This window comes from Prionailurus viverrinus, chromosome B4 (genome assembly GCF_022837055.1).
Source record: "Prionailurus viverrinus isolate Anna chromosome B4, UM_Priviv_1.0, whole genome shotgun sequence".
Classification (NCBI taxonomy): domain Eukaryota; kingdom Metazoa; phylum Chordata; class Mammalia; order Carnivora; family Felidae; genus Prionailurus; species Prionailurus viverrinus.
The window spans coordinates 81,131,209-81,157,008 of record NC_062567.1 but is presented as its reverse complement, the minus strand read 5'-3'; the positions used below and the strand labels follow the sequence as shown (position 1 = coordinate 81,157,008).

Here is a 25,800-nt window from a genome sequence, read left to right as displayed (position 1 = left end):
TAGAGCCAGTAAGACAAGGAAAGTCAGAGAAACCTGTCTGTTGTCTACCTAGGTGTCTGCGAATAGAGGCCATTTGGAAAAGTCTGTGTTCTGGGTGGGAGCAAGGTCTAAGAAAACTTGCATTGGGGAAAAGAGAGAAGCAAACAAGGAGTCACAAGGTTTGTAGACAAGCACAAATCATTCTCATGCAATGCAGTGGTCTAAGGTGGTGGTAGTGGTGACTCCTTCACACATGCCCACTGCTGTATCTATCTATATAAAATGTATAAAATGTATACATATGTATACACATATACAAACACATATATATCCTAGCATCTTAGTGCTAGAAAGAACCTTAAAGGTTAAACATTCCTGTCTCTTGCTCATTGATAACTTATCTGCCAGAAAGCACTCCCAATTTTAACACTCCCAAGAAAGGGTAGAAGTTGGGAGGAGAGGAGGGCATTACCTTGCCACTCTTCCTGTTGGATCACTGCATTAATCTGTCTTCCATCAATTATTTAACCCTAGTTTTGCCCTCGGATGGGTATTGTCTACTCTGTTTTATACGACCACATTGTTGGCTACATCTTTACAGACAGCCTCATCATTACTTTAAAGGGCTAGTGACTGAGACACCAAAAAAACCCACACACAAACAAAAACCCTGCATACACACACAGGAAGCAAGCACTCAGTAAAAATTTGTTGAATGAGTGAATGAATGAAACAAAGCCGCAAATGGGAGTATGTTTTACGTTGGCTTCAAAGCAGAAAGGCGACCGCGCCACGTCTCGCCCCCTCCCCGCCAGACCACCATATAGTGAGATGTGCAGTGAGACTGGAGAAGTGCTCAGGCTCGGCCTGCAGCCCTGAGTTGGGATCTGGGTGGCCCAGGTTGCCATGGCACCGCATTGGACTCCACCCTCTCTTGTCTTCCTCTCACCCTCCCCCCCGCCAGGGTCTGGCAGTCAGTCACGTGCCCTGCCGCGTAACCACACCTCTGCTCCTCAGAGCTAAGCGGTCACGTGTGATAGCAACAGATCACGTGGCTGCCATTGCTCCTCCGCCCCTTTCTCCTCCCCGCCCCCTTCCCGGTCAAAGCCTCTCCTGGCTGCTCCTCTGCGCATGAGTGTCTCGTACGTGCCCCGAACGTCCGGCGTTCGCCCCGCCCCTCCAGTTTCCGCGCGCCTCTTTGGCAGCTGGTCACATGGTGAGGGTGGGGGTAAGGGGGCCGCTCTAGCTTGCGGGCTGTGTCTATGGTCGGGCCCGTAGCGTCCAGCTGCACCGGACAGAGCTCGAGTGTATGGCGCCTCAGGATCTGGCTCCGGGGCCCCGATAACGGGCCGCCCCCGCAGCTCCCGGCACGGAGTGAGGTAAGTATAGACCCTTCCCAGGAATGGGGACCATTTTCGTCCTGCACGGCTTCCTACACGAGCAAGTTATGGAAGGATGGCTCGAGGGCGGGAAGTGGGGCAGGGTGTAATTTGTTCCTTTGTGGTCATATGGAGGTGTCATTTTAGGGACTGGATGTCGGATCTTCGACGCAGGGGGTGTGTCGTGTGAGATCAACCTTGTGCGGGGCGCGATGGTCTGTCCCAAAGGACGAGGAATTTTATATTTTAGGGCTTCACGTGGCTGGAGGGGTTGGAGTTAGGGTCATTGTGTTACCTGAGGGACCAGCCTCGTGGAAGATTGGGGAAGGGACGGGATGCTGATGTGGTGTCTTTGTAATGTCTTTTGTGGGAGTCACTTTATTGCTGCAGGCTTACACCATCTGAACTTTGGAAGGGATTTTCAGTGGCAGGAGTCTCTGTGATTGTAGGGTCTCCTCTGATCTGAGAATGGCTACTCCTCGATATGAGCCAGTGGCCGAGATTGGTGTTGGTGCTTATGGAACCGTGTACAAGGCCCGTGATCCCCACAGTGGCCACTTTGTGGCCCTCAAGAGTGTGAGAGTCCCTAACGGAGGAGGTGCTAGCGGGGGCCTTCCCATCAGCACAGTTCGTGAGGTGGCCTTACTGAGGCGGCTGGAGGCTTTTGAACATCCCAATGTTGTCCGGTAAGAAGAGGTGGAGGGTTGGGAGTGGGTAGTAAAGGGGAAAAGGTAACCTAAAGGTGAGGAGTGATGGTCAGAAGGGAAGTAGGGACCCTGAGGAAATAGGGGAGGCCATCGGGTACAAAGGGATTGATCAGTGAGTGACGATTTGTTCTGGCCAGGCTGATGGATGTCTGTGCCACTGCCCGAACTGACCGAGAGACCAAAGTGACCCTGGTGTTTGAGCATGTGGACCAAGACCTAAGGACATATCTGGACAAGGCACCCCCACCAGGCTTGCCAGTGGAGACTATCAAGGTGGGTAGGGTGGGTAGACACTGAGAGGTACACTGAGACCTTTGTGGTAGAACCTGTTGTGATTTCAGGTATGGTGTCTAGTTTCCAGTTCCTGTGTGTTTCCCCCTTCCAAACTAGGATCTGATGCGCCAGTTTCTAAGAGGCCTAGATTTCCTCCATGCCAACTGCATTGTTCATCGAGATCTGAAGCCAGAGAACATTCTGGTGACAAGTGGTGGGACAGTCAAGCTGGCTGACTTTGGCCTGGCCAGAATCTACAGCTATCAGATGGCACTTACACCTGTGGTCAGTAGAAAGGTGGGGGTAGGGGAGTGGCTGACCATAGCAATTGAGAAGTCATGTGTTTTGTGACTTTAATTAACCAGTTGTGGTTCATGGTAACCCATACAATCCTCATCCGCTTTTCTTATTCCCATTAGGTTGTTACACTCTGGTACCGTGCTCCGGAAGTTCTTCTGCAGTCTACGTACGCAACACCTGTGGACATGTGGAGCGTTGGCTGTATCTTCGCAGAGATGTTTCGTCGCAAGTATGAGACCCGAGTATCCTGAACTATCTTGAGTTTCCCAAATCTCTTAGTCATAAACTGCATCCACTCCCTGCCCATTGTTTCACTTAAGTACTCTTGACCATTTTGTCCCTAACCAGGAACTCTCAAATGGCCTGGAATTAGGAACTTCATAGCCCCATATTCTCTATACCCTCTGTTTTGAGCCACTAGCAATAATTATTTCACTATCAGATCTTTGAAAATGACTGCTCCCTGTGTCCTTTCTCACCTTAGGCCTCTCTTCTGTGGAAACTCTGAAGCTGACCAGTTAGGCAAAATCTTTGAGTAAGTGACCAGCATGGGGGAAAAGAATTTTCCATTCTGAATCTTTCTGCTAAACCCTGGATGGCAACTGGCTCTGCCCCTGGAAATGGGGGCTGGAGAAGGACCCTCTTGACCAGAGTTCTCCTGCTCCCCATAGCCTGATCGGGCTGCCCCCAGAGGATGACTGGCCCCGAGATGTGTCTCTGCCCCGAGGAGCCTTTTCCCCCAGAGGACCCCGTCCAGTGCAGTCAGTGGTACCTGAGTTGGAGGAGTCTGGAGCACAGCTGCTGCTGGTACTGGGCTTGCACATGGGCACGGGCACAAGGGGAGGTTGGGAAGGAAAACAGAGCAGTATAAAAGGGACTTAAACTGTCATGGCAACTAAGACTTGGTTGGAGGATGGGCTAGTTTTTAATGTTGCCGTGAATAGGCCATCCAAAAGAGGGATGTAGAACATACGCCATCCTAGGTATTATTGGGGGTGAGCAAAAGTCTTTTTGTTTTATTTCATTTTATTTTTTTTTTTGTCTTCACGGTTTTTTGATTTTTGCCTCCACTTCTCAGGAGATGCTGACTTTTAACCCACACAAGCGAATCTCTGCCTTCCGAGCCCTGCAGCACTCTTATCTACAAAAGGCAGAAGGTAACCCAGAGTGAGCAGTGGAGTGGCTGCAACAGGACCAAGAGAAGAAAAGCCGTCGTCTCCCTTCCTTTGAACACTTGAGTGGAGAGCCCCCCAACTGAGAAGGCGACCTCAGCTTCATCTCTGAGGCTGTGGAAACTCCTCCCAGCTCTCCAGAGAGTATTTTGCTGCCTTAATGACATTCCCCTCCCATCCCATCCCTCCTTTTGAAGCTTATCCTTCCCCTGCCCCTCCTCCCCCCCCCCCCCGATTTCCATACACCAAGGGGTATCTTCCTTGTTTTCCCCCTTCCTATCTTGATATTGGGATCTTTTTTTATACAGGAAAAACAAAACAAAACAAAGAAATACGGTCTTTTTTTTTTTTAAATATTTCATCTTCTGATGGGCTTTACCATTTGGGGATTTGGAAAAACCATTTGGAAGATGGAACTTCACTATAGAATCTTGAAAGATTCTCCCCAGGTCAGTCACAGAGCCTGTGTAGGCAGTGGAGCCCAACCGGCAAGAGAGAAAAAAAGGCACTTAAGTTGCTTCTTTGAATGTGGAGTTTAAATGGCTTTTATTTTTATATTCACTGAATTCCCCACACTGGGTCCTACTTATTGTAAGAAAGAGTTCTTGATGGTTTTTCCTGGCTGTCCCTGATTTACCCTTGGAGCCAGCCATGCCAAGATGTGTTGAGGTGGTCCAGCATGTGGAAGGGAAAAGAGGGGAAACAGAGCCAGGAAGGACTCCAATCCCCATCCCATTTCATGCACTCCTAGGAGCTTCCCATATCCACTTAGAGAGAGAGGAAGTTGCTCTTTATTCTTTATAATCTTGCTCCCCCTAAACATGTCAAGGCACACAGCCTGGCTGTTCAGTCATCTTTGGGGGATGTGACAAAGGGCCTTTCCTTTTTCTCAAAAAGGGCTATAGGCCCTAGGTTTTCCCTAAGGGCGGAAAAGCTTAGGGAGAACAGAGAACAGGAGAGAAGTCAGAAGGATCCAGAGTCTCATAGAAAGGCACTGGGGTTAGCTCGAGGATCCTTCTGATTCCGAAATCGCATTGCTAGCCAAACACCAAGGATCTGTAAAAAGCAAAGGGAAAGAGATTATCACCAATTCTGAATCTCTGGAGCTAAGACCTACAGGTATAGAGAAAGACTTACAGACACATAAGAGAGAAATGGAGAATGTTACCTCTGTAAAGCTAAAGAAGAGTCCAACACCCCCCAGGATTTTCAGGGCTTCGTCTGAATGCTTAAGAAACTTTTCTCCACACATCTGGCATGTGGAGCTCCGGCTCTTGCAGATCTGAGGGTAAAACGTGTGTGTGTGTGTATAGGACGCACAGTTGCTAGGCTGCCCTATCCCAACACTAATGGTGAAGGGCCCCAGAAATTTTTACTAGTTTCTGATTATTCTCCTACAGACTGAAATCTCACTTGACTAATTCTCTACCCTTTGTATCCATCCCTTCCCCCCCAGCACACAGCAAGAGAGCTGCTAGAGAGAGACAATCCCATTCAAACTCTTAAATCTGCCAATTTGGGCATTGTCCTTAACCAGCTTTCCTACCAACACCGCCCCTCCCCCCAGCACAACTCACTGCAGTGCAGAAAGCATAGTCCTGTTGATACAGGGTTGTGAGGTTGAACAAGCCACAACAATCAAAACTTCTTTCCAGTTCATCCCGGGTCTTGTTGCTCATGACCCACCAAGATGCATTGATGACATCCGTCTGGAGAATATAGGCAGAGGGAAATTATTGGATGCTCCTACATCCTGACCTCAAATACCTCAATTTCCCTATTCCAGCAAAGGGAGTCAACATTCCTCAGAAATAAGGGTTTATTATACAGAAAATGATAAAAATCCACCTCAGGTTTTGGAAAATACTGGAAAATTAGCCAGATTTCCCAGAGGAAGCAAATGGCTCAAGAGTCTGGAAGTGGGCCTACTAAGAGGTCCAGACTTAGGGTTGGGGAGTAAGGGAGAGGGGGAGAGGAGAGGGAGGAAAAAAGCAAGTACTTGAAAGGGCATCCACTTACCTGTTTGCTTCGGTTAATAGCAAGACATGAGCAAGAGATCCCAAACTGGAAGATGAAGACCAAACCGAGGATAATCATGTACTGAGAGGAAGAGTTACAGGAAAAAAAAAAAAAAAGGCCTAGATTCCTTTATGTTGCACCTACAATAACCATCTGATCGCACCTGTTCGCAGAACTTCTATAACCACGTTAGTTGAAAACAATAAAATCAGCTCTGGTTTCATAAAGTATGGTATAAGGCAGGGCAAGGAGACACGTCCCCAAGATCATTCAAGTCTACCCTTTCCAACATTCCTCCTAGCGGATTCAGCCCTTCCCCAAAGCCCGGGTGCTCCCATCACTTAAGGTCAGGATACAAAGAATAGCAGTACTTGGTGGTGGTTGACAGCACCCACCAGTCCAGCCACCGCGATGAGAAGAAGGAAGACTCCCACAGCAATGACTCCTCCGATGATGTGGATGCTGGACACCAGACCCAGGCCCTTACCCCAAGCAGCCACTCCAATGAGCAACAAGCCTACCAGCTACAGGAAACAGAGCACGTTACATCTCAAAAGAATTCTAGCGTGCAGCACAGCCAAAAGCCTTAAAGGGAGTCTTGGACAAAGAAGAACTGGGCTTGCGTGAACGAAGGAGAGGAGGTGTATGCTCCCACTGGAGATCAGAATGACTGGGACAGGGGTGGGGGCAGCAGGCAGAGAGTCTATGCATATAAAAAGGAACCTGTAGTGTCATCTATTACTTCTATTTTGAGAGAAACAAATTCACAGGAGGGAGGGATTGGCCTTTATACCCACAGCCTTCAGTTCATTCCCCCCACCACCAGACAAACCCTCAGATCACCGGAAGTCTCCCCTCTTCCCACGGAAGTCCCCTGGAATTCCCTCTTCGCCGGAAGTTCCCGGGAATTTTCCCGGAACCCCCAGTACACCCCTCTTCCCACCGGAAGTCCCCTAGAGATTCTTCCCACTCCTCTTTCCGCCCTGAAGCTTCTCCCCCCACCCCCCACCCCCCCAAAACCTCACCATGTAGACCACGTTCAGCGCGCACAGCGCATTCTTGGAGCAGGCAAAGCCACCGCAAACCATCTCCCCAGCTTTGGGGACCCAAGTGGTCCCAAGGACTTGGGGGGAGGGTCTTGGGGACCGTCTTCTTGGACCCCGACAGCTTCTGTCTCTTTAAATCGAGTCCAGCCAAACCCAATTTTCTGCGCCTGCACCGTCCCACCCCTCCCTCTGGATTGGAGAAACTCGGGGCTAATCCAGGACGTCGATGGCCTGAATGCCAATCAGTCTGCATTGCGTCACTAATCCGCCTGCCGGCCCCTCCTTTAGGTTCTTTATTGGCTGAAACTTAAAACTGGGGGTAGGGCTTCCATAGATTCTCATAGGGACCCGAGCCTAAACTTCAAAACCCCGGATTGAAAGCGGAGCTTTCTGTGGTCGCAGCTGGAAGAGGGCTAATGCGAGGAAGGAGGCCCAGGAGAAACCCAGTGGAAGAGCGAGTAGGTGCGGCTTGGAGGGCAGGGCCCAAGGGCTCCTCCCCTCGAGGGAGCGCCCTTCCCCGCCCCTTTCCCCTTGTCCTGCAGTGATCTCATGATGACGCCATTGTTGGTTGTTATTGCATCACAGTCGAGAACACCCAGAGGAGCAAAACATCGAGCTATTTAGCCCGGCCACAGAAGCCCTGGGTTCGGCACAGCAACATCCAGCAAATCGTCACGCGTTTGCAGGTGTGTCCACTAGTACACATATCCTCTTCCATATCCCCTCGTAGCTGGGTGTGAATATGCTATAAATGCAGTGTGCAAAACAGCCGCCTCGGGCCAGAACATTTCTGTAGTGACAAAGCCACAAGGGCAGACATGAGTGTACTCGGTGTCTTCAGAACACATGCCTGATCCATGGCTTGCAAAAAAAAAAAAAAAAAAAAAAAGCCAAAGGGAGGGGTCTGGAATATGAATAAATATGAGAGGAAGGAGGAGTCTCCACATTTTTACTCTGAAGGTGGGCATAGAGGTTGATCAATATGCTTATTATTGAATAAATGCTTTTCACGGAGATGAGAAAAGGCATAATTCTTCTTTTCCAAGAGAAACAGTGGTAATGGGAACACAAACGAAAAACCTCCCTTCAACCCCACGGGATGATTTCAGTTTGTATGTACTTAGATTCTAGGACTGCATGAGCAGTAAATCTTAACTGCTACAGTCAGATTGCACGGGTTCCAACTTTGCCACTTACTGGCTGTGTAACCTTTGGCCCATTACTTAAGCTCTCTCTGCATGTTTCCTCATCTGTAAATGGGGATAAATAACAATACACCTGTCTCTTGGGTTGTTAGGAGAATTGAATGAGTTAATATATGCAGAATGCTTATGACATTACCTGGCATATAGTAAACACTCAATGTTCGCTATTATAATCAGGCTGTTTTATAAGTTCCAGTAGGTAACCCCAACTCTGATTCCCTTGTCTCTAACTATACAATAAAGAATCCATAGTTATAATCTGCTATCCTTCACAAATTAAGTCAAGAAGGTATGCAGGCCAAGAGACATTTGGCAGGGCCAGAAAGGTTTGAGTCCTGAAGCAAAGCGATTAGATCAAACTAGCCACTGTTTTCTCCCAATATGTCCCCTGCGTCTTCATTCTGTTTTTCAGTTCCTCATCCACCCTCTTCTCTTTCAGGTCCTACATCAAGGGCAAGACAGTGGTATTAGGGATAAGGGAAACTGACTAGCAAGCATCTTGGTTGGGGGGTATAGTGAAAAGAGTATTGGAGTTATAATCAGAAGACCTAGACCCATGGGGCGCCTGGCTGGCTCAGTCAGTGGAACGTGCGGTGCTTGATCTCAGGGCCGTGAGTTCGAGCCCCATGTTGGTGTAGAGATTACTTAAAAATAAAAACTTGAAAAAAGAAGGAGACCTAGACCCACAGATTTGTTTCACCTCACACTGGCCTCTCAGAGCTTCGATTTCCTTTCCTGCACCCCTGGGGCCTGTCATGAAGACAACATATTTGAAAGTGCGTCGTAAACTATTAAGTGTTATAGATAATTATTATGAAAGTAATTGAGCAGAGAGCCTGGTGGTTTTGTCTGGTTAGAATTACTGTTCTCCTCCATAACCTGTTCTCCCCATAACTACCTGGCCTTTTAAAAGCTGCTTATCGTGGGGTGGCTGACTAAGGAAGGGTTATGGAGCAAACTGTAGGTATGCAAGCTCTTTGGATGCGTGGCATGGGCGGTGGGTACAATCCTAAGCTGGAATGCAGGGCTGTAAGAGTGAGACCGAGTGTGTATGCGTTCCTGTCAGAGTTTGAGACTGAACACAAATCTGTTGGTCACCAAGAGTTTGGGATTGCACCCGGGGCCTGGCTTGCCACATTCTCCTAGCACCAACACCCATCTTAATTAGCTACCTCCCACAGGAGGCCCTAGGATCCTTGTTAAGGTCTCTCCATCCACCTGGCTGGGGGAATCATAGCAGGGGCTGGCTGGCAAAGTTGATGAGCCAACGCTAGAGGGGGTGGGAGGTGCAGGAGGTAGTGCTGTCCTGGGCTGTGGGTTTGAAACTCACCAGTCAGGAAGTGAGGCCGACAGACGGAAGGGCGGGCAGGAGCGGTGAGCTCTGAGGCACAGCAGAAGGGGCCTTCTGGGGTTTGGGGACTGCAGGGCCATGGGCTTCAGGACCAGAAGTTGCTGTTAGCCTGGCAAGACAGGTCTGGGCAACATGCATGCCCAGAGGCAGTTGGCTGTTGCTGCAGTGAGAGCAGAAGTCAGACGACACGAGGTGGCCAAGCAGTCTCTAAGCCGCCTCAGGAAGCTGGCAGAGAGGGTGGGCGACCCTGAACTTCGAAACAGCATCCAGGCCTCACTGGACAGTGTGCGAGGTAAGAGAAGGGTTAGCTCCAAACTTGGGTGTCTCGGGGACCAGCAGGGGGATAGAGGGCTTGCTGTGTCACACGTCACTTCCCAATCAGCCACTTCCTAGTCCTCTAGATGGAGCTGGGACTCGGGGGAAGAATACATTTGGACACGATGGAAAAAGATATGGGAGGTGTCATTCTCCCTCTTTCCCCAATTCTGATCCTTCTCCCAGGGGATCAAAATACAAGTCACTGCTGAGCTGACCTTCTTGGCAATGGAGAAGTGGGTGAGCATGGGGAAGAGAGGCTGTGACAGACCCATGGTAGACTTGGACCCTGCCTGGGGAGTCCAGGGCAGGAAGCAGTATGGGGCAGGAGGTTCTGGGACTGGATAATGTGTCCATTCCCAGGACCCACAAAGGATCGGTGACCTCTTGTTCTCCAGCTGTAGAGAGAAACACACACACATTGAAAATACACCACGCAGAGAATCTCAGGCCCCCAGGCACACACTGCCACTCCTACTACATGCTTTGCACAGCTAAAGTGCAAAGAAGTCCCCAGGACTCTTTTCGGTCCCCTCTCTTCCCTATGCCCCTGTTCCTGTCCTCCCCACCACCCCCAGCACACACACCTTCCGCTCTACCTCCTTAGTGCCATTAGAACAAGTGATGACAACACAGGGAGGAAGTGCTGCCATGGCAACACCATCCGCCACATCCTCCTGCCCACCCCAACCTTCAATCCTGTGGTGGGGCCCCAGCAGGAACAGCTACTCCATATCCACAAGGCCCCACCACTAGGGAACTGGTGGAACTGAAAGTGGTCTCCAGCCTGTTGTCATCCCATTTACCTCTGAGGTGGCAAAGAACGACAAAAGCCAGCTATGTTGTCCGTGAAAGGTGTCTGGGAAGAGCACGTCCTTCATCATATCCTGGTGTCTCCCAGCTGCTCCATTCTTAGCTGCCTACTTGGGGTGGAGGTGGGGGGTCGAGAGGCCATTCTTTCCATCAGGGATACCTCCTGCCGGACTTCTCTGACTGCAGAGGCCACCAGACCATAACTTGGAGAAGGAACATTTGATTCGGGTTCCTCAGGGGACAGTCTGATCCCCTTCCCGTTGCCTTTCTGAGGCTAGTGCCCCTCTCATCTCCTGTCCCCCCCACCCTTTGCTGAGAACAACCACTGGCAGGTGCCTTACCTACAGCCTCAGTGGTGGAAAGACCACATGGAGGGAGTGGCCCCATGGGGCCTCCCAGGGGAGGAACTCCAAGCCCCATCCCAGTAGAAAAGAAAGAGGGGGAGGAAAAAGGTTTAGTCCAGGTAGAGAAGCTCCACTTAGCTCTGGAGAAGGAGGGAGTGAGGAGGGGTGGAGGCTGAAATCTCCCAGAAGACTCCGCTCTTCATTAGCGAGTTGTTCAACTCCTCTAAGAGTCAGGATTCTGTTCCCACTGAACATAAAGGAAAACTGAGGCCACCAAAGGAAGGAAGGAAAAATTAACGCAGAATCAACAAAACTCCCTCACCCTCTCTTTCAGAAAATTCAGAAAAGGCTACTGAAGAGTCTCCTGTCCTGGGAATGGTGTCATCCCAGGGTGGGGTGGAGAGAGGGGGTGCTGACCTCAGGACTGGACCCAAGAGGGATTGGGTACAGGTCTCAGGGAGAACAAAGGGCATCCAGCATCCTGGTACCGCCCCCCCCCCCTCACCCCCTACCAGGCCAAGCACGCTGTCGGCTCCTGCCTCCTAGAGCCGCCCACGCCAGCACTTATTATAGTCTCAGCTGCGTCAGGAGGGTGGGACGCCAAATTAGGGGAACACTGAGACTCCCCGAGTGGGGGGGGGGTAAGGGGGGTGAAGGGGAGTGGGTTGGGGGGGTGTCTCCAAGCCTGTGGGGAGGCCTCCCACCACTCAGGCCCATCCCTGCCAAGTCTCACTCAGCCTCTGTTCCCCATGGGCCTAACGCCTTCAGCCTTCTCCCCAGGGTAGAGGACAGTGAGTCGAACTCCAGGGTCCCTGGAAGGGTGGTAGACACAAAGCCGACAGACGTTTTCCATTCTATCTCCTCTTTAACCTTCTAAAAGAGCTCCACCTTGAAAACCTCAGGAGACTGAATGGGAACCCAAAAGATGCCGCCTCCCACCTCAACTGAAGGGGTCCTTGTATTCAGGGGTGCTAAAAACCTCACATGTGGGTAATCAGGTTTGAGGATGGTGCCTTCCTTAACCCCAGTCCCCTGGCAGATCCCCCCCACCCGCCATACACACCGATTCTCCTCTCTGCTTATCCCCGCTGATTCTGAGGCACTCTTGGAGCTACGGTTGCTATGGAGACTGGATGCATTTTGGTATGGGGGGTGTCAATCTGTAGACGTATTCCTTCTCCTTCCACCTCAACTGGAGCCTTTGACTCACTTTTTGGCCTGGGGTCCTGGAGCCCTTAGATCCCTTCCCTCCTAAGACACCCCCCTCCTTCCTACCCTGCTAAATTCCATGTTTGTCCCCATCCCCAGGGAACACTTTACAAGTTCACTTTGGGACAGTTGGGACACTTTGGGCTCATGGCCCGACCAATGCATCGCCGTGCGGGGGGGGGGGGGGGGGGGGCGAGGCGGCTGGGTGATGGGGAAAGGAACAGCGTGCAATTACCTGGGGGAGACTAGGGGTACTGGGAAAGGGATTTCAGGCCTCCCCATTTCCCTACTTCAACTTCCCCCAAATTGGCAGTGACCCCCTAAATTCGCTCCGTTTCCCCCTCGGACCATCCACCCACGAACTGATTTTTTTACCCTGGTCCCTAAATGACACACCCAACAGTCGCGCTCCCTAACCGTGGTGTGCTAGGGGAGGGGGCTAGATTGTTGGAGTAGGTGAGTCCAAGTTCTAGGAAATCCAGCCCAGGATTTGGGAGGGAAATCCAGTCCTGGATTTTGTACCGCCTTCTCAGACAGCGGAGCTGGTGGAGAGAAGGTTGGGGGGGAGATAGGGTGGGGGGGGGGGGGCGGGGGGCCGCCTCCTCCTCAATGTGAGGGGAGCGCCCGGACACAGCGCGCATCCGGACCGAGCCGAGCCCCGGCGAGCCCCCCGGACCCTTCGCCGGGATCTCACGCCCCTTCCTTCCCAGACCCCAGACCCGTGGGTTCCCACCCCCTAAGGCTTCCCTCTTTCCTCCCCCGCCGGCGCCTGTATCTCCATCCCCAGCATCCTCCCCGCGCCCCTGCGAATCCCCCGCACGACCAGCCCATTAGCTTCCCACCTTCCTACAGACCCCCCTCCCCGACCCCCATCCCCGGCCCCTGTCCCCTGAGTCCCCATTCCCCGCCCCTGCCTCCCCCGCAGCGGCTCTTCTTCTTCCCCAGCCTCGGGTCCCCCTTTTCTGCCCCCTTTTCCTCCCTCTCCCCTATTTGCCCCCACTACTGTCCTCCCCGCCCTCCTCCGCCCATCTCGGCGCCCCCACCCAGGCCGGGGTGCAAGGTCCGGCGCGCCTCCCTGGAGCAGCACCAAGGTCCCGGGGCTCCAACGGGGTGGGGGCGCAGGGCGGGGAGCATGGGGAGGGGGCGCCCCGTGTGATGGGAGGGGGGCGCAAGCGGAGGCGGCGGAGGCGGCGGCGACAGCGGAGCCGGGCTGGGGGCTCAGCGGGGTCCGGGGGCTGGGGGCAGCGAGCAGGGCGGCCCCATGGCCGGGCCCCCCTGAGGCAGTCCGGGGGAGTCCCCTCCCCTCCCCAGCTCGGGGGTCTCGGGGCCCCATGAGCCGGGGCGCGGGCGCTCTTCAGCGCCGGACAACGACCTACCTCATCTCGCTGACCCTGGTCAAGCTCGAGTCGGTGCCTCCGCCGCCGCCTTCTCCGTCTGCGGCCGCAGCCGGCGCCCCCGGGACCAGAGGTGCCGAGACCGGGGATCCTGGCAGCCCCCGAGGCGCGGAGGAGCCGGGCAAGAAGCGGCACGAGCGTCTCTTCCACCGGCAGGATGCGCTGTGGATCAGCACGAGCAGCGCGGGCGCCGGGGGCGCCGAGCCCCCCGCCCTGTCCCCGGCTCCGGCCAGTCCGGCCCGCCCCGTCTCCCCCGCTCCCGGCCGCCGCCTCTCCCTTTGGGCCGCCCCTCCGGGGCCCCCGCTCTCCGGGGGGCTGAGCCCTGACCCCAAGCCCGGGGGCGCCCCCACCTCCCGGCGCCCCTTGCTCAGCAGCCCGAGCTGGGGGGGGCCGGAACCTGAAGGCCGGGCTGGCGGCGGCGTCCCAGGCTCGTCCTCCCCGCACCCGGGCACCGGCAGTCGGAGGCTCAAGGTGGCGCCTCCTCCGCCGGCTCCCAAGCCTTGCAAGACCGTGACCACGAGTGGCGCCAAAGCCGGCGGGGGCAAGGGCGCGGGTAGCCGCCTGTCATGGCCCGAAAGCGAAGGCAAGCCCAGGGTCAAGGGGTCAAAGAGCAGCGCGGGGACTGGAGCTTCTGCCGCCGCCGCTACCACCGCCGCCGCGGCCACCGCCGCCGCCGGGGGAGGGGGAGCGGCAGCCACGACCTCTGGTGGGGTCGGGGCTGGGTCCGGAGCCCGAGGGAAGCTGTCCCCTCGGAAAGGCAAGAGTAAGACCTTGGACAACAGTGACTTGCACCCGGGACCGCCTGCTGGTTCTCCTCCTCCTCTAACCCTCCCAGCAACCCCGGCTCCAGCCGCTGCTGTCACCGCCGCCTCCGCGCAGCCCACTGGGCCTGCACCTCCAATCACTCTAGAGCCTCCAGCTCCAGGGCTGAAACGGGGCCGGGAGGGGGGCCGAGCATCCACTCGAGATCGCAAGATGCTCAAGTTTATCAGCGGCATCTTCACCAAGAGCACAGGGGGGCCTCCTGGCTCCGGGCCCCCTCCCGGACCCCCGGGCCTGTCTTCTGGCAGCGGGTCCAGGGAGCTGCTGGGCGCAGAGCTCCGCGCCTCCCCTAGTGAGTAGGACCAGGGCCTGAGAACAGGGAGGGAGGGGAGGGCATGTGGAATGCTCAGCTTGGGGTGGAGGAGAGGTGTGCAGGATTGACCTAAGGAAGCTTCTCTCTTGGGTGGGGGGTTGAACCAAATTCACTCCACTTCCAAAGACTAAGGGGTCCTGAAAGGAGGTGGGTAGCTACCTTGTGCGACCTGAGAGATGCCTTGATTTCAGAGGGACTCAGAAAGCCTCAGAGTTTTTTGGGAAAATAATGCCCTTGGTCGGAGTGACTGTAGGAAATCGCTCGCAGAGAAGGCTCAGACCCCACTTCCAGTCTCAGCTGGACTCTGGGAGCGTGGGAACAGAGCTTTGCCTTGCCCGGAGGGATATTGAAGGGGAAGGGAATAAAGCAGCCTCAGTTTCTCTTGAGCGCTTGGGGCAGGTGTCAGGAGAGTGACCTTGCAGGCAGCTGCTCGCCAGGGATAGGTCTTCCCTGGGCTGAGACCAGGCTAGTGAGGCAGCAGGGAGGGACTCTAGTTTCTTTCCGTGCAGTGAAGGTGGATTGGGCAGTAAGGGAGTGCGGGAGTGCGGGAGTGCGTGGGGGCTGGAACGTGATGAATACTTGAACATGAAGTGAGAGGGGGCGGATGGGAGGCCTCACTTCCCACAGCCCACCCTGTCCCCAGAGCGGCGTTGAAACCCCCAGGGGGCTGCCCTGGAGTGACTCAGGGGGACGGAACTGCTGCAAAGGCAATTTTTACCCCCCAGAGACGTGGGAGGGGGTACCGAGAAGGTACTGGGTTTTTTTGGGGGGGAAGGGTGTCTTTATTTATTTGTTTTTATTTTTATTTTTTTGTGGAAGAAACAGGCTAAGGACTCTTGGTGCGGCTCACACTCCCCGGAGGGGAGGCGGGTTCGGGAGCGGGGGCGGCCCCCGAGGTTTGGCTCTGGAGCGGGTGGGAGCAGATGGCTCCGGATCCCAGAGTTCCCGCCGCAGCTGCGGCGCCCCGGGAACGTCCGGCCAGTGTCAGGCGCGGGGGCTGGACCGGCGGGCGGAAGGAGCATCGTACCCCCGCCCCCAGGCCTGTGGCTTCTCCCGGCCAGGAAACTGAGCCCTTCCCCACACTTCTTTCAGAGAGTGCTTGTGGGGAAGGTGTGGGAGAGGGAAGCATAGACAAATCCAAGCTCCACTGCTCGGGCTGTAGGAAGCGGTCTGGGCCACCATGCTGTTGACCTTGAAAAGGGGGAGGGATATCCCTCAGTTTCTCTCTTGTGAAGTGGAGATTGAGGAAGACCCACTCCCTTCCATGTCCCAGCGTCTCCTCCCAGGATCTGCCCGGGAATCCAAGTCAGGCCGGCAGGGAGGAGACCCTCTTCCGTGCTTCCACAGGGAAAAACCCACCACTGTCAGAACCCTGGTCCCCCATCTGGGGCAGGGACTTACGTTTGGGGATGTGCTTTAAGGGAGATGCCAACTGAAGTATTTTTGTCTAGCTGGCTCCGTTGCTAAGCAACCACTGAGCGGCAGCAACAGCTGTGGGGAGAGCAGCGGCTAGGATGGGAGGACTGGGGACCACTCTCAAACCTAGCCTTTCTACATAGTTCTCTGGCCCAGCCAGAGTCCTGGGGGTTAAGGGAAGCTGAAAAAGGAGGAGGGGTGGCTGAGGGGTGGGGATGCTCCTGGGCCTGCAACATCCTCTCTTATGGCTCCTTTCCTATTACAGAAGCTGTGGTCAATAGCCAGGAATGGACTTTGAGCCGCTCTATTCCTGAACTGCGCCTGGTAGGTAACCGAGTCCCTTAGTCTGTCTGAGGGCCGACATCCCACCCACCTCACTCAAGTCTCTCCCCTTCACCTCTTCCCTTCCCTGTCTCTGTGGGAATGGGGAATAGTTTTCCAGTTCTCCTGAGATCCTGCCTTCGTAGCACTTTCCTGGGGCTTGATCTATCCTTACAACTTTTTCTTCTCTAGTCTCTTTTTTCTTGTTTGTCCACGGTCCTCCTCCAGGCTTCTCCTCATTTCTGGCATCTCCCCTTTAGCTTTTCATGTTCTGTTGCACAGAATTGGGTAAAACTTTCCAACCAGTGTCTAGGGCTGTGACGTGACCACCTCCCCCCCCCGCCCCTCCCCCCCACCCCACATACACAGTACTGGGTTGCTGACAATCTTCAGCCTGTGGTCCACTTTGAGCTTGGGATCCTTTCTTACCATGCTCATCTGATCTTCCCGAACGTTCTCACCTGACCCACCATCATCTGGTCCCTGCTGGCTCCTGCTTGGATGATTTAACACTGCCAGTCTTTGAGTTCTCTGGAGCGTTCAGGCCCAAGCATTTGGCCTCCTTTTAATTCTCACCATCTCTACTCCACAATCTTGTTCTCAGGGCGTGCTGGGCGACGCCAGGAGCGGGAAGTCATCGCTCATCCACCGATTCTTGACTGGCTCATACCAGGTGCTGGAGAAGACAGAAAGTGAGTTCTCAGGAGCCATAGGAAGCTAAGGCTTTGGGTCAGGAATCCAGGATCAATGACTAGGCAGCTTTGGAGACCTCTGGAGGAAAGGATGCAGCCATAATAGCTAAAGTACAAGAAGCATGGGGAAGCTTCGTGACCTGTGACCCCTGACCTACTACCACTTCCAACCTTCCTGGACAGGTGAACAACACAAGAAAGAGATGTTGGTGGATGGACAGACTCATCTGGTGTTGATCCGAGAGGAAGCCGGGGCACCTGATGCCAAGGTGAGAGCTAAGGTGTTAGGGTAGGCAGGCTGGCTGGGGTCGGCAGGGGCTGAGAGAGAAAGCTCTAGTTCCCCAGACCTCCCTGGGCATCATGTCCAGAGGAGTGGACTTGTCTGACCCTCCCTTTGCTCCCTCACGCCCCGCAAGTTCTCAGGCTGGGCAGATGCTGTCATTTTGGTCTTCAGCCTGGAGGATGAAAACAGCTTCCAGGCCGTGAGCCGTCTCCATGGGCAGCTGAGCTCCCTTCGGGGGGAAGGACGAGGAGGCCTGGCACTGGCACTGGTGGGGACACAAGGTAAGGAGGGTCTGGGGAAGCACGGCTTTCAGGGGAGTCCTTGAGACGGCTGCTGAGGTGTTGCCCAACATAGGTGAGAGCATGGTGAGGTGTGGAAGTGGCCCTGGGACTGCAGTAACCCCCTGGAAGGAGGCTGGTCTCCAAATAAGGGAGCCACTAAACCAAAAAACCAAAGCAAACAAATAAAAACAAAAACAAAAACAAAAACATCCCCGGGTCTGAGCAGAGAAAAGAGGACTCTTCAGGAAGGAAGGGACAGCTATCACAGCAATCTCCATTCCTCTGAGGTGTCACTCACCTTGTGTTCTCACACTGTCATTTCCTGTCACCACCCTGGGAAACAGAAAATCTCAGGCTCCGGTGTGGACAGGAGCCTTCCATCTTTCCCTTGGTTCAGCTGGGTCAGGCGGACACCTTTCAGAGGAACGTATCTAACAAAGAGAAAGCATTAATGAAATGATGGCGAAAATAAAGGGGGCAGAGAATTTTTATAGAATTGTAAAATTCTCACAGAAGTGATTCAGAGGCGCTCAGATGCCACCAGGGCCCCGTACCCACCGGTATTGAGCTGGCAGGACTTTCTGTCTGGAGGCCTATGCTGCAGGGGCCCGTTTCCACCTGCCGCTTGCCTCCTGGTTCCTTGCTGCCGAGGGAACAGTCCACCTGTTGCCCGTGGACATTCAGCCTTTTCCTAGTTCACACACCAGATGACCTCCCACTCAGATCAGGGCTCACTGGGTTTGCAGGGCAGGGTGATGGTCACTTGTGAGTCTCAGCCACTTCAGACCTTGTCAGGAAACTCTGCTTACCTCTCGAGTATTCTTTGAAGACACGTGCACAGAGCTCACCCAGCCTACTCATACCGCAGCTGGGCTTGTGAGCCGGGCCCTGCATTCGAAGAGGAGGGAATATTCTCTCATAACCTGTCCTTAGTGGGCCCAGCCTGGGACTGGAGCCAAAGGGAGAAGAAAGTAGGAAAAGTGACGGGAAGGCCCCCTCATCCGATCCTGCCCCTTTCCTGTCCCCTCAGACAGGATTAGTGCTTCCTCCCCTCGAGTGGTGGGCGATGCCCGGGCCAGGGCTCTGTGCGCGGACATGAAACGCTGCAGCTACTACGAGACGTGCGCCACCTACGGGCTCAATGTGGACCGGGTCTTCCAGGAGGGTGAGCACGGTGACTCCTCCGACACGTGGGAAGCCAGGAGCTGAGGGCCTGGGGTATTCTTTGGGCATGGAGGCCGCTCCCAGTGAGTGACGGGAAATTAGCCTGCATGGGAGGGAGGAGGGATCAGAGAGGTCAGAGAAGGTGTGCTTAATACCCACATGGTCTTTCTGGGCTGAATGAGCTGCTCAGGCTACAGGTGGCATGAAGGCCATGGTAAAGTTGGCACCGGTGTTATCTCCTGGGGAGTTCTCAAAACTGGGCAACAGAGGCGGGGGTCTTGGGTATCTGCCCTGTTCGTGCATCCTTCCTTTCCCCCTTCCTTCAGTGGCCCAGAAGGTGGTGACCTTACGAAAACAGCAACAGCTTCTGGCTGCCTGTAAGTCCCTGCCCAGCTCCCCAAGCCACTCAGCTGCTTCCACTCCTGTAGCTGGACAGGTGAGTTGGGGTTTCAGGGTCCACAGCTGGTAGGATGCAGAGGAGGGGCTGGTGATCCAAGAACAGGTACAGAGGACCTAAGGAGGTGGGGGAGGGGGACAAATGGATATGGCAGTGACACCATTTTTTAAAAAGGGCACTGGGCTGGAAATCAACCAGGTTTGAAATGCTGTAATATCCTCGAGCACCCATACCTCCCAAGGTTTCAGGAAGATCATATGGCATGATACTTGCAAAACCTAAGGCACTATGACAGTGAGGAGTTTTATTATTAATAATAATACAAGTCAACAGTGATGAGATCAAGGAGTGTCTCAAATCCCTCATCACTAGATGTAACTCTAGCTTGGTGGGGCGGGAGCATCTCAACTGTTCTGCTGACTCCTTCATCGATCCCCAGGCTAGCAATGGGGGCCACACTAGCGACTACTCTTCCTCCCTCCCATCCTCACCCAATGTTGGTCACCGGGAGCTCCGAGCTGAGGCAGCTGCAGTGGCCGGATTGAGCACTCCAGGGTCCCTGCACCGGGCAGCCAAGCGCAGGACCAGCCTTTTTGCGGTATTGGACACGATGACTCCCCCATCCTCCTGTTCCCTGTTCCCTGCCCATCTTCCCTGGTCCCTAGACTCCTCTGTTGGGCCCATTTTCATCGTCTTCCCCATCCTTCCATCAGTGGATCCCTCTATCCGTTCTCTAACTGATGCCAATAACCATTCCAGAATCGTCGGGGCAGTGACTCTGAGAAGCGCAGTTTGGACAGTCGGGGAGAGACAACAGGGAGTGGGCGAGCCATCCCCATCAAACAGGTGGGTGGTCCAGGGGCTGGGGGCAGGTTGGGGCAGGTAGCTGGTCTTGACTGGCTTTCCTCCCACATGTCTCTTTCCGTACTCCAGAGCTTCCTACTGAAGCGAAGTGGCAACTCCTTGAACAAAGAATGGAAGAAGAAATACGTGACCCTGTCCAGTAACGGCTTCCTACTCTACCACCCCAGCATTAATGTGAGTGACAAAGATTGGCTGGACCACACTGGCTAGCCTTGGACACCCTTCCGCCTCTACCGGTCTGTGCTCTCACACACGTAAATGTCATTTCTGGGCAAGCCCTGGTCCTGTTCTCTTAAGTTCAGCAGCCATGTGTGAGGCATCCACCGTGCACCCATGCTAGAGATGGGAAAGTAAAGACATCTCCCCAGGGACTTGCAGTTTAGTGGGAGAGCATGGAGGAAGGACCTCCACTGGGTCTGCCATCCAGGGAATACTTTCTGGAGGAGATAGTCGCAGGCCAGATCTGTTGGGCCCATCCCCTAGAAGCTCGTCCCAACACAGGCAGCCCCCAACACAGTGTCCCCTCTCTAGGACCTCTCCAACCCATACTCTTGGCCACTTTCCAGCAGTACCAAGGACCTCAGCCTTCCCGTACTCTCAACCCCTGTCCCCCTCCAGGATTACATCCACAGTACCCATGGCAAGGAGATGGACTTGCTACGAACGACAGTCAAAGTCCCTGGTAAAAGGCCCCCAAGAGCCATCTCTGCTTTTGGCCCCTCAGCCAGCATCAACGGGTTGGTCAAGGACATGAGCACTGTGCAGATGGGTGAAGGTCCTGGTGAGTGGTTCTCATGACAAAGAAGCAGGAGAGGGGCCAGAGCTGGGGGAGAAGGAGGAGGAAAGTGGGGGCTGGGACTGGGTAAGTGGGAGGGTAGGTGATAAAGAGGGACTACATAAGGAGTGGGGCCCAAAGACAGAGGGGCTCGCTGAAGCTTTATCTTGTTCCCCTTCCTACAGAAGCCACCACTCCCACCCCAAGCCCCAGCCCCAGCCCCAGTTCCTTGCAGCCACCACCAGACCAGACATCCAAGCACCTGCTGAAGCCAGACCGGAATTTGGCCCGAGCCCTCAGCACTGGTCAGTGAGGACCCACCTTCCATCCACTGTCTTCCAGATCTGAATGGGATGTGGGTGGGAAATGAACTTGGGGTAGAAGCTGGGAGGCTGGAATCAGTGCATGAGTGGATACACTGAGCATCTGCTGGGTGCCAGGCACCAGCTCAGTCATACTATGATTATCATAGTGGTTAAACACAAGTGGGTTCTAGAGCTAAATTGCCTGAACTTAAATCCTGGCTTGCCACTGGGGCAAGTTGCTTGACCTCTCCATGCCTCAGTTTCCTCATCTGTAAAATGGAGATAATAGATTCTATCTCAGAAGTTGCTTTGAGGCTTAAACAAACTGAGAACGTTGTCCAGCACATAACCAGCCATCAGTATTTGAAATGTTTGGAGGTATAATATATGTACGTATATATGTGACAAGTAAATGGTAACAAATCATCCTCACAACAACCTTGTCAGGTCAAGATTGTTATCCCCATTCTAGGGATGAAGAAACTGAGGCTCAGAAGATTAAGTGACTTGCTCAAGGTCTCAAGGCCAGTCAGTGGCAGAGCCAGGATCTGAGTGCAGGTCTGACTCTAAACCACTCATCTGCCCACCTCCCCAGGAATGATCAAGGGGGACCTCCTGGAGAGGAGGGGGACCAAAGCTAGTTCAGGGGAGGAGACAGGCTATGGAGAAATCAGGAAATCTGTGGAGGGGGCAACTGAGGTAGCTGTGTCCCCCTCCCTAAGACTGTACCCCATCTGGAGACCTGAGCCCCCTGAGTCGGGAACCCCCTCCTTCTCCCATGGTGAAGAAGCAGAGGAGGAAAAAGTTGACAACACCGTCCAAGACCGAAGGCTCAGCTGGGCAGGCTGAAGGTGAGGCCCTGGTGGGCAGTTCCACTCCCACCCTGGACCCTCACCCCCAACTCCAGATCCCTGGCCTAGCTCCTTCAGGAGGAGGAAAAGTGCCTGAGCTGAGTGCTTGACTATCATAACCACTTTTCACATAACTTACTAAGAAATGGATGAAGACCACTCAGCTCCTGTCCCTCCTCCCATTCGCCAGATGATGTTCCCAGCCCTGCCACTCCCCATCCCAATGTCCCCCATTAGTCTGTAGCTCCTGTCACCTCTCTTAATGACCCTCTGGTTTCTGTTCCTGCCCTCAACTCCACTTGCCATCCCAGTCCCTACACCCAGAACCCCCTATGGTCCCAGTGACTCATCACCTGACTTCAGTGTCCCCCAGTGACTCCTCAGCTCCTGGACTCTGCTCCCACCCAGCCCCTGTTCCCCATAACTTCTCATGGTCACCAAACTCTGCCAACAGCCCTTGACCACAGTGATCCATATTCCTGCCCCCGGTGACCTCCCCAGACCCCTGAGACTCCTCTGGAACCCCAGGACCTCCTTGTCCCAGGCCCATGACTCAGCTTCTGCCCCCTCTCCCTGTGTTCACTCAGATCCCTTCCCTTCCCAGAGACCTGGCTCCTCATTGGTCATGATAACTGGTCCCCACGCCCTGCTCTCTGCTGGGTGCTCAGACCCAGGTTCCAGATCTGCCTACTCTCATGGCTCTTGGCTTCTGCTCTACTCTGCTCCGGGGCCACTGACTTTAGTTCTGCTTTCTCTCCCCATCTGTCTGTCCTGCTTTGTCTCTGGCACTCTGTCACTATTTCTCTCCATCTCTCCATCTGCCTCTCTTTTTCTCCTTTCTTGGTCTCTTTCTCTGTTCTGCTCTCCATTCTATCTCTATCTCCTTCGCTTCGGGAAACCAGCCAAGCGCAAAATGTGGAAACTAAAATCCTTTGGTAGTTTAAGAAATATTTATAAAGCAGGTAACAAGCGGGGAGCTGGGAGGGGCGCTCAGCTGGGGTGCAGATGGGTGGGGGTGCCCTTGCCTTCCCCTGCATGTGCTCGGGCTTCCTGCTCTCCCCCACCTTCTGCTTCCCCAACCCCTCTGCCCCACTCCCAGGGGCTTGGGATGGACATCAGGGAGGAAGGGTTTGGGGAAGGCAACCCCTGTTTGAACCCTGTCCCTCATGACCCTCATCCCATCCCCCCACCCAGAGGAAAACTTCGAATTCCTGATCGTGTCCAGCACTGGTCAGACGTGGCACTTTGAGGCAGCCAGTTTTGAGGAGCGGGATGCCTGGGTCCAGGCCATCGAAAGTCAGATCCTAGCCAGTCTGCAATGCTGTGAGAGCAGCAAGGTCAAGGTAATGGTCGGGGTGAGGGTTGCGGGAGAGCAGAGATGAGTGTCTCAAGAGTCTGGAGAAGGGCTCAGAGGGAGAGTCAATACAAACCCCAACCCTTTCTGCAGCTACGCACAGACAGCCAAAGTGAAGCGGTGGCCATCCAGGCGATCCGGAACGCCAAGGGCAACTCTACCTGCGTGGACTGCGGGGCCCCCAGTGAGCGCAAGGGGGCAGCGGAGGAGGGGTCTGGGAGGGAATGTGATTCGCTGGAGTTGGCGAATGCTGCCTGTCCGGCCAGAAGCCAACCTCTGCCCTCCCTCCCCAGACCCCACGTGGGCCAGTTTGAACCTGGGCGCACTCATCTGCATCGAGTGTTCTGGCATTCACCGGAACCTGGGCACACACCTGTCCCGAGTTCGTTCTCTGGACTTGGACGATTGGCCTCGGGAGCTGACCCTGGTGCTGACGGCCATTGGCAATGACATGGCCAACCGCGTGTGGGAGAGCGACACGCGGGGCCGCACCAAACCCACGCGGGACTCTTCGCGGTACGTGTGAGGGAAGGGGGTCGCTTAGGGTGTGCGGATCCCGAGAGGTTTCGCCGAGGAAAGGGCAGAGGTCCTGGGTGACGGTCCCTAGAGCCCTTCCCGTTCATCCTTGGTCTTGCAGAGAGGAGCGGGAGTCATGGATTCGCGCCAAGTACGAGCAGCTGCTATTCCTGGCGCCGCTGGGCACTCCAGAGGAGCCTCTGGGCCGCCAGCTGTGGGCCGCGGTGCAGGCCCAGGACGTGGCCACCGTTCTCCTGCTTCTGGCCCATGCGCGACACGGGCCCCTCGACACCAGCGTAGAGGACCCGCAGCTCCGCTCCCCTCTTCACCTGGCAGCCGAGCTCGCCCACGTGGTCATCACGCAACTGCTGTTGTGGGTACGTGGGGGTGCTGGGGTGGGGAAAGGGGTCTTTGAGAGCTCCACCTAGGAAACAGCCAGGAGCGGGGGATCCTGGAAGCGGGCCTGGAAATTGTGGGGAGAATGTCTGCGAGTGTAGGCCCTACGGGGACGCTTGGTGACGCGGCCGTTTCTGTCCTCTAGTACGGCGCCGACGTGGCCGCCCGCGATGCACAGGGCCACACGGCGCTGTTCTACGCCCGCCAGGCTGGAAGCCAGCTGTGCGCCGACATCCTTCTCCAGCACGGCTGCCCGGGTGAGGGCGGCAGCACAGCCACCACCCCCAGCGCAGCCACCACCCCCAGCATCACCGCCACGCCCAGCCCCCGCCGCAGGAGCAGCGCCGCCAGCATGGGCCGTGCCGACGCCCCCGTCGCGCTGGTATAGTTGCCCAGCGGGAGAGACACCCCCACTCCCACGCGGGCCGGGCACGACCACACCGGGTGGACCGCTGGACAGATGCACCCACTCACCTCTCTAAACCGCACCCCGCCCCACGGGAGCACTTCTTTCCCCCACGAGGGCACAGCCCCCACGCCTCCCAGAAGACACAAACTCACCTCCCTCTCCCCAAAAAGGCATGGAGACCCCAGCTCAACACGCCCCCTTTCCACCGTTTCCACACTTGGATTGCGCTGGGTCTACCCACTGGGTGTCTGCGGAAGCAGACGCCCTGTCGCGGTACCTGCTGCAGGGAGCTTGGCTATGCCCGCTCGCGCCCCCTAGGGGTGGAGGGGGGAAGACCCAGTCCTGCTTGTGCTCGACAATCCCAAGGCTGGAGCACAAACCCAGGCTGGCTCCTGGGGCGACGCCACGCCAGGGGGAGGGGTTAGTACGCGGGAGGGCTAGCCCCGGGACTTGGGGCCAATACCCGGGCCCCCACCTCTTCCATGCTAATCTCACTGCCCAGTGAAGGGGGAAGGGCAGCGAGGGGCAGGACCCCTGCTGCCCAAGGGGGTAGGGGGGTCCCCAACCCTTTCCGTGAAAGGGACCATGAGGAGTGGAAATCAGGACGTCCCCCCACACCCACCCATGGATGGAAGCTAAAGGGCCGGGGGAGCCAAGAGCTTGGGTCCCTCCTCACTACTATCTTGGGAGGGAGAAGAGAAGGAGCAGAGCGGGCTAAGGGGACTGGGGAGGGACCTTGTAATTTATTGCTTTGTTCCCCAACAAGGGGGCAGGGGCGGGCAGGGGCTCGGGGAGGGCGTTTCCGGGTAGGGGAAGCCAAGGGTGGGCAGAGGGTGGGGTGGGGTGGGGGTGCTCTCGGGTTGTGAGTGTCTGTGACCGTGACTGCGTACCTGTGACTGTGCAGCGCCCGTGGTGATCTGGGGTAGGGGGCACCCCTACAGTGGGACCCCTCCCCCACTATTCTTCCTGTCCAGTCCCTCCCTTCCACTGGAGCAGCTCCAGACCCGTCCCTCAACCCCATGATCCCTCCCAGCCAGGGCTAAGAGGATGTGAGGTGGCTGGGAGGGTTACCAGGCCTCCTTCCCCATCCCCAGAAAGGGGGTGGTGGGGTGGATTTACCTGGCCCAGCCCTGCC

General features: G+C 55.3%; 3 protein-coding genes and 1 long non-coding RNA gene across 10 annotated transcripts; 2 read left to right on the top strand and 2 right to left on the bottom strand.

Moving 5' to 3' along the window:
- Positions 1-1,151: 1,151 nt before the first annotated feature.
- Positions 1,152-4,142, top strand: CDK4 (cyclin dependent kinase 4). 2 transcript variants are annotated; one of them, XM_047866492.1, is made up of 8 exons: positions 1,152-1,358; positions 1,808-2,044; positions 2,203-2,338; positions 2,456-2,635; positions 2,758-2,867; positions 3,123-3,173; positions 3,310-3,445; positions 3,717-4,142. In XM_047866492.1, the coding sequence occupies exons 2-8, from the start codon at positions 1,827-1,829 to the stop codon at positions 3,807-3,809; spliced, it is 924 nt and encodes a 307-aa protein (XP_047722448.1). In that variant the 5' UTR covers positions 1,152-1,358; positions 1,808-1,826; the 3' UTR covers positions 3,810-4,142. The 2 variants fall into 2 exon arrangements, with proteins under 2 accessions (XP_047722448.1, XP_047722449.1); XM_047866493.1 differs by having other exon boundaries at positions 1,157-1,358; positions 2,456-2,623.
- A 197-nt stretch (positions 4,143-4,339) lies between these two features.
- On the bottom strand, positions 4,340-7,294 carry TSPAN31 (tetraspanin 31). Of its 5 annotated transcripts, none has more exons than XM_047866494.1 (6): positions 6,855-7,294; positions 6,186-6,353; positions 5,830-5,910; positions 5,388-5,519; positions 4,979-5,092; positions 4,340-4,866 (listed from the first exon to the last, which is right to left on the bottom strand). In XM_047866494.1, exons 1-6 carry the CDS (start codon positions 6,915-6,917, stop codon positions 4,792-4,794), a joined length of 633 nt encoding a protein of 210 aa, XP_047722450.1. In that variant the 5' UTR covers positions 6,918-7,294; the 3' UTR covers positions 4,340-4,791. The 5 variants fall into 5 exon arrangements, with proteins under 5 accessions (XP_047722450.1, XP_047722451.1, XP_047722453.1 ...); XM_047866495.1 differs by having other exon boundaries at positions 6,225-6,353; XM_047866497.1 differs by having other exon boundaries at positions 5,830-5,874; positions 6,225-6,353.
- A 409-nt stretch (positions 7,295-7,703) lies between these two features.
- Positions 7,704-12,871, bottom strand: LOC125170176 (uncharacterized). The gene is made up of 3 exons (XR_007153928.1): positions 10,553-12,871; positions 9,411-10,144; positions 7,704-8,522 (listed from the first exon to the last, which is right to left on the bottom strand). It is a non-coding gene; the product is annotated as an uncharacterized LOC125170176 (long non-coding RNA).
- Positions 9,564-25,433, top strand: AGAP2 (ArfGAP with GTPase domain, ankyrin repeat and PH domain 2). 2 transcript variants are annotated; one of them, XM_047866491.1, is made up of 18 exons: positions 9,564-9,723; positions 16,323-16,381; positions 16,983-17,070; positions 17,254-17,339; positions 17,487-17,634; positions 18,665-18,799; positions 19,125-19,234; positions 19,635-19,793; positions 19,955-20,041; positions 20,129-20,233; positions 20,678-20,840; positions 21,020-21,139; positions 21,862-21,990; positions 23,185-23,333; positions 23,438-23,528; positions 23,638-23,860; positions 23,982-24,237; positions 24,402-25,433. In XM_047866491.1, exons 1-18 carry the CDS (start codon positions 9,564-9,566, stop codon positions 24,642-24,644), a joined length of 2,511 nt encoding a protein of 836 aa, XP_047722447.1. In that variant the 3' UTR covers positions 24,645-25,433. The 2 variants fall into 2 exon arrangements, with proteins under 2 accessions (XP_047722447.1, XP_047722446.1); XM_047866490.1 differs by lacking the exon at positions 9,564-9,723 and adding an exon at positions 13,331-14,620.
- Positions 25,434-25,800: the final 367 nt, after the last annotated feature.

Excerpts from the sequence above, each read along its gene's own strand:
- AGAP2 (XM_047866490.1), top strand. The coding sequence starts at position 13,444 with ATGAGCCGGGGCGCGGGCGCTCTTCAGCGCCGGACAACGACCTACCTC. Across the intron at positions 20,042-20,128 it reads GAGCCATCCCCATCAAACAG|AGCTTCCTACTGAAGCGAAG; the intron begins GTGGGTGGTCCA and ends TCCGTACTCCAG. Across the intron at positions 24,238-24,401 it reads TCACGCAACTGCTGTTGTGG|TACGGCGCCGACGTGGCCGC; the intron begins GTACGTGGGGGT and ends TCTGTCCTCTAG.
- TSPAN31 (XM_047866494.1), bottom strand. The coding sequence starts at position 6,917 with ATGGTTTGCGGTGGCTTTGCCTGCTCCAAGAATGCGCTGTGCGCGCTG. Across the intron at positions 5,093-5,387 it reads ACTATGCTTTCTGCACTGCA|ATCTGCAAGAGCCGGAGCTC; the intron begins GTGAGTTGTGCT and ends TTTTACCCTCAG. Across the intron at positions 4,867-4,978 it reads TCTTCTTTAGCTTTACAGAG|ATCCTTGGTGTTTGGCTAGC; the intron begins GTAACATTCTCC and ends TGCTTTTTACAG.
- CDK4 (XM_047866492.1), top strand. The coding sequence starts at position 1,827 with ATGGCTACTCCTCGATATGAGCCAGTGGCCGAGATTGGTGTTGGTGCT. Across the intron at positions 3,174-3,309 it reads CAGTTAGGCAAAATCTTTGA|CCTGATCGGGCTGCCCCCAG; the intron begins GTAAGTGACCAG and ends TGCTCCCCATAG. Across the intron at positions 3,446-3,716 it reads CTGGAGCACAGCTGCTGCTG|GAGATGCTGACTTTTAACCC; the intron begins GTACTGGGCTTG and ends TCCACTTCTCAG.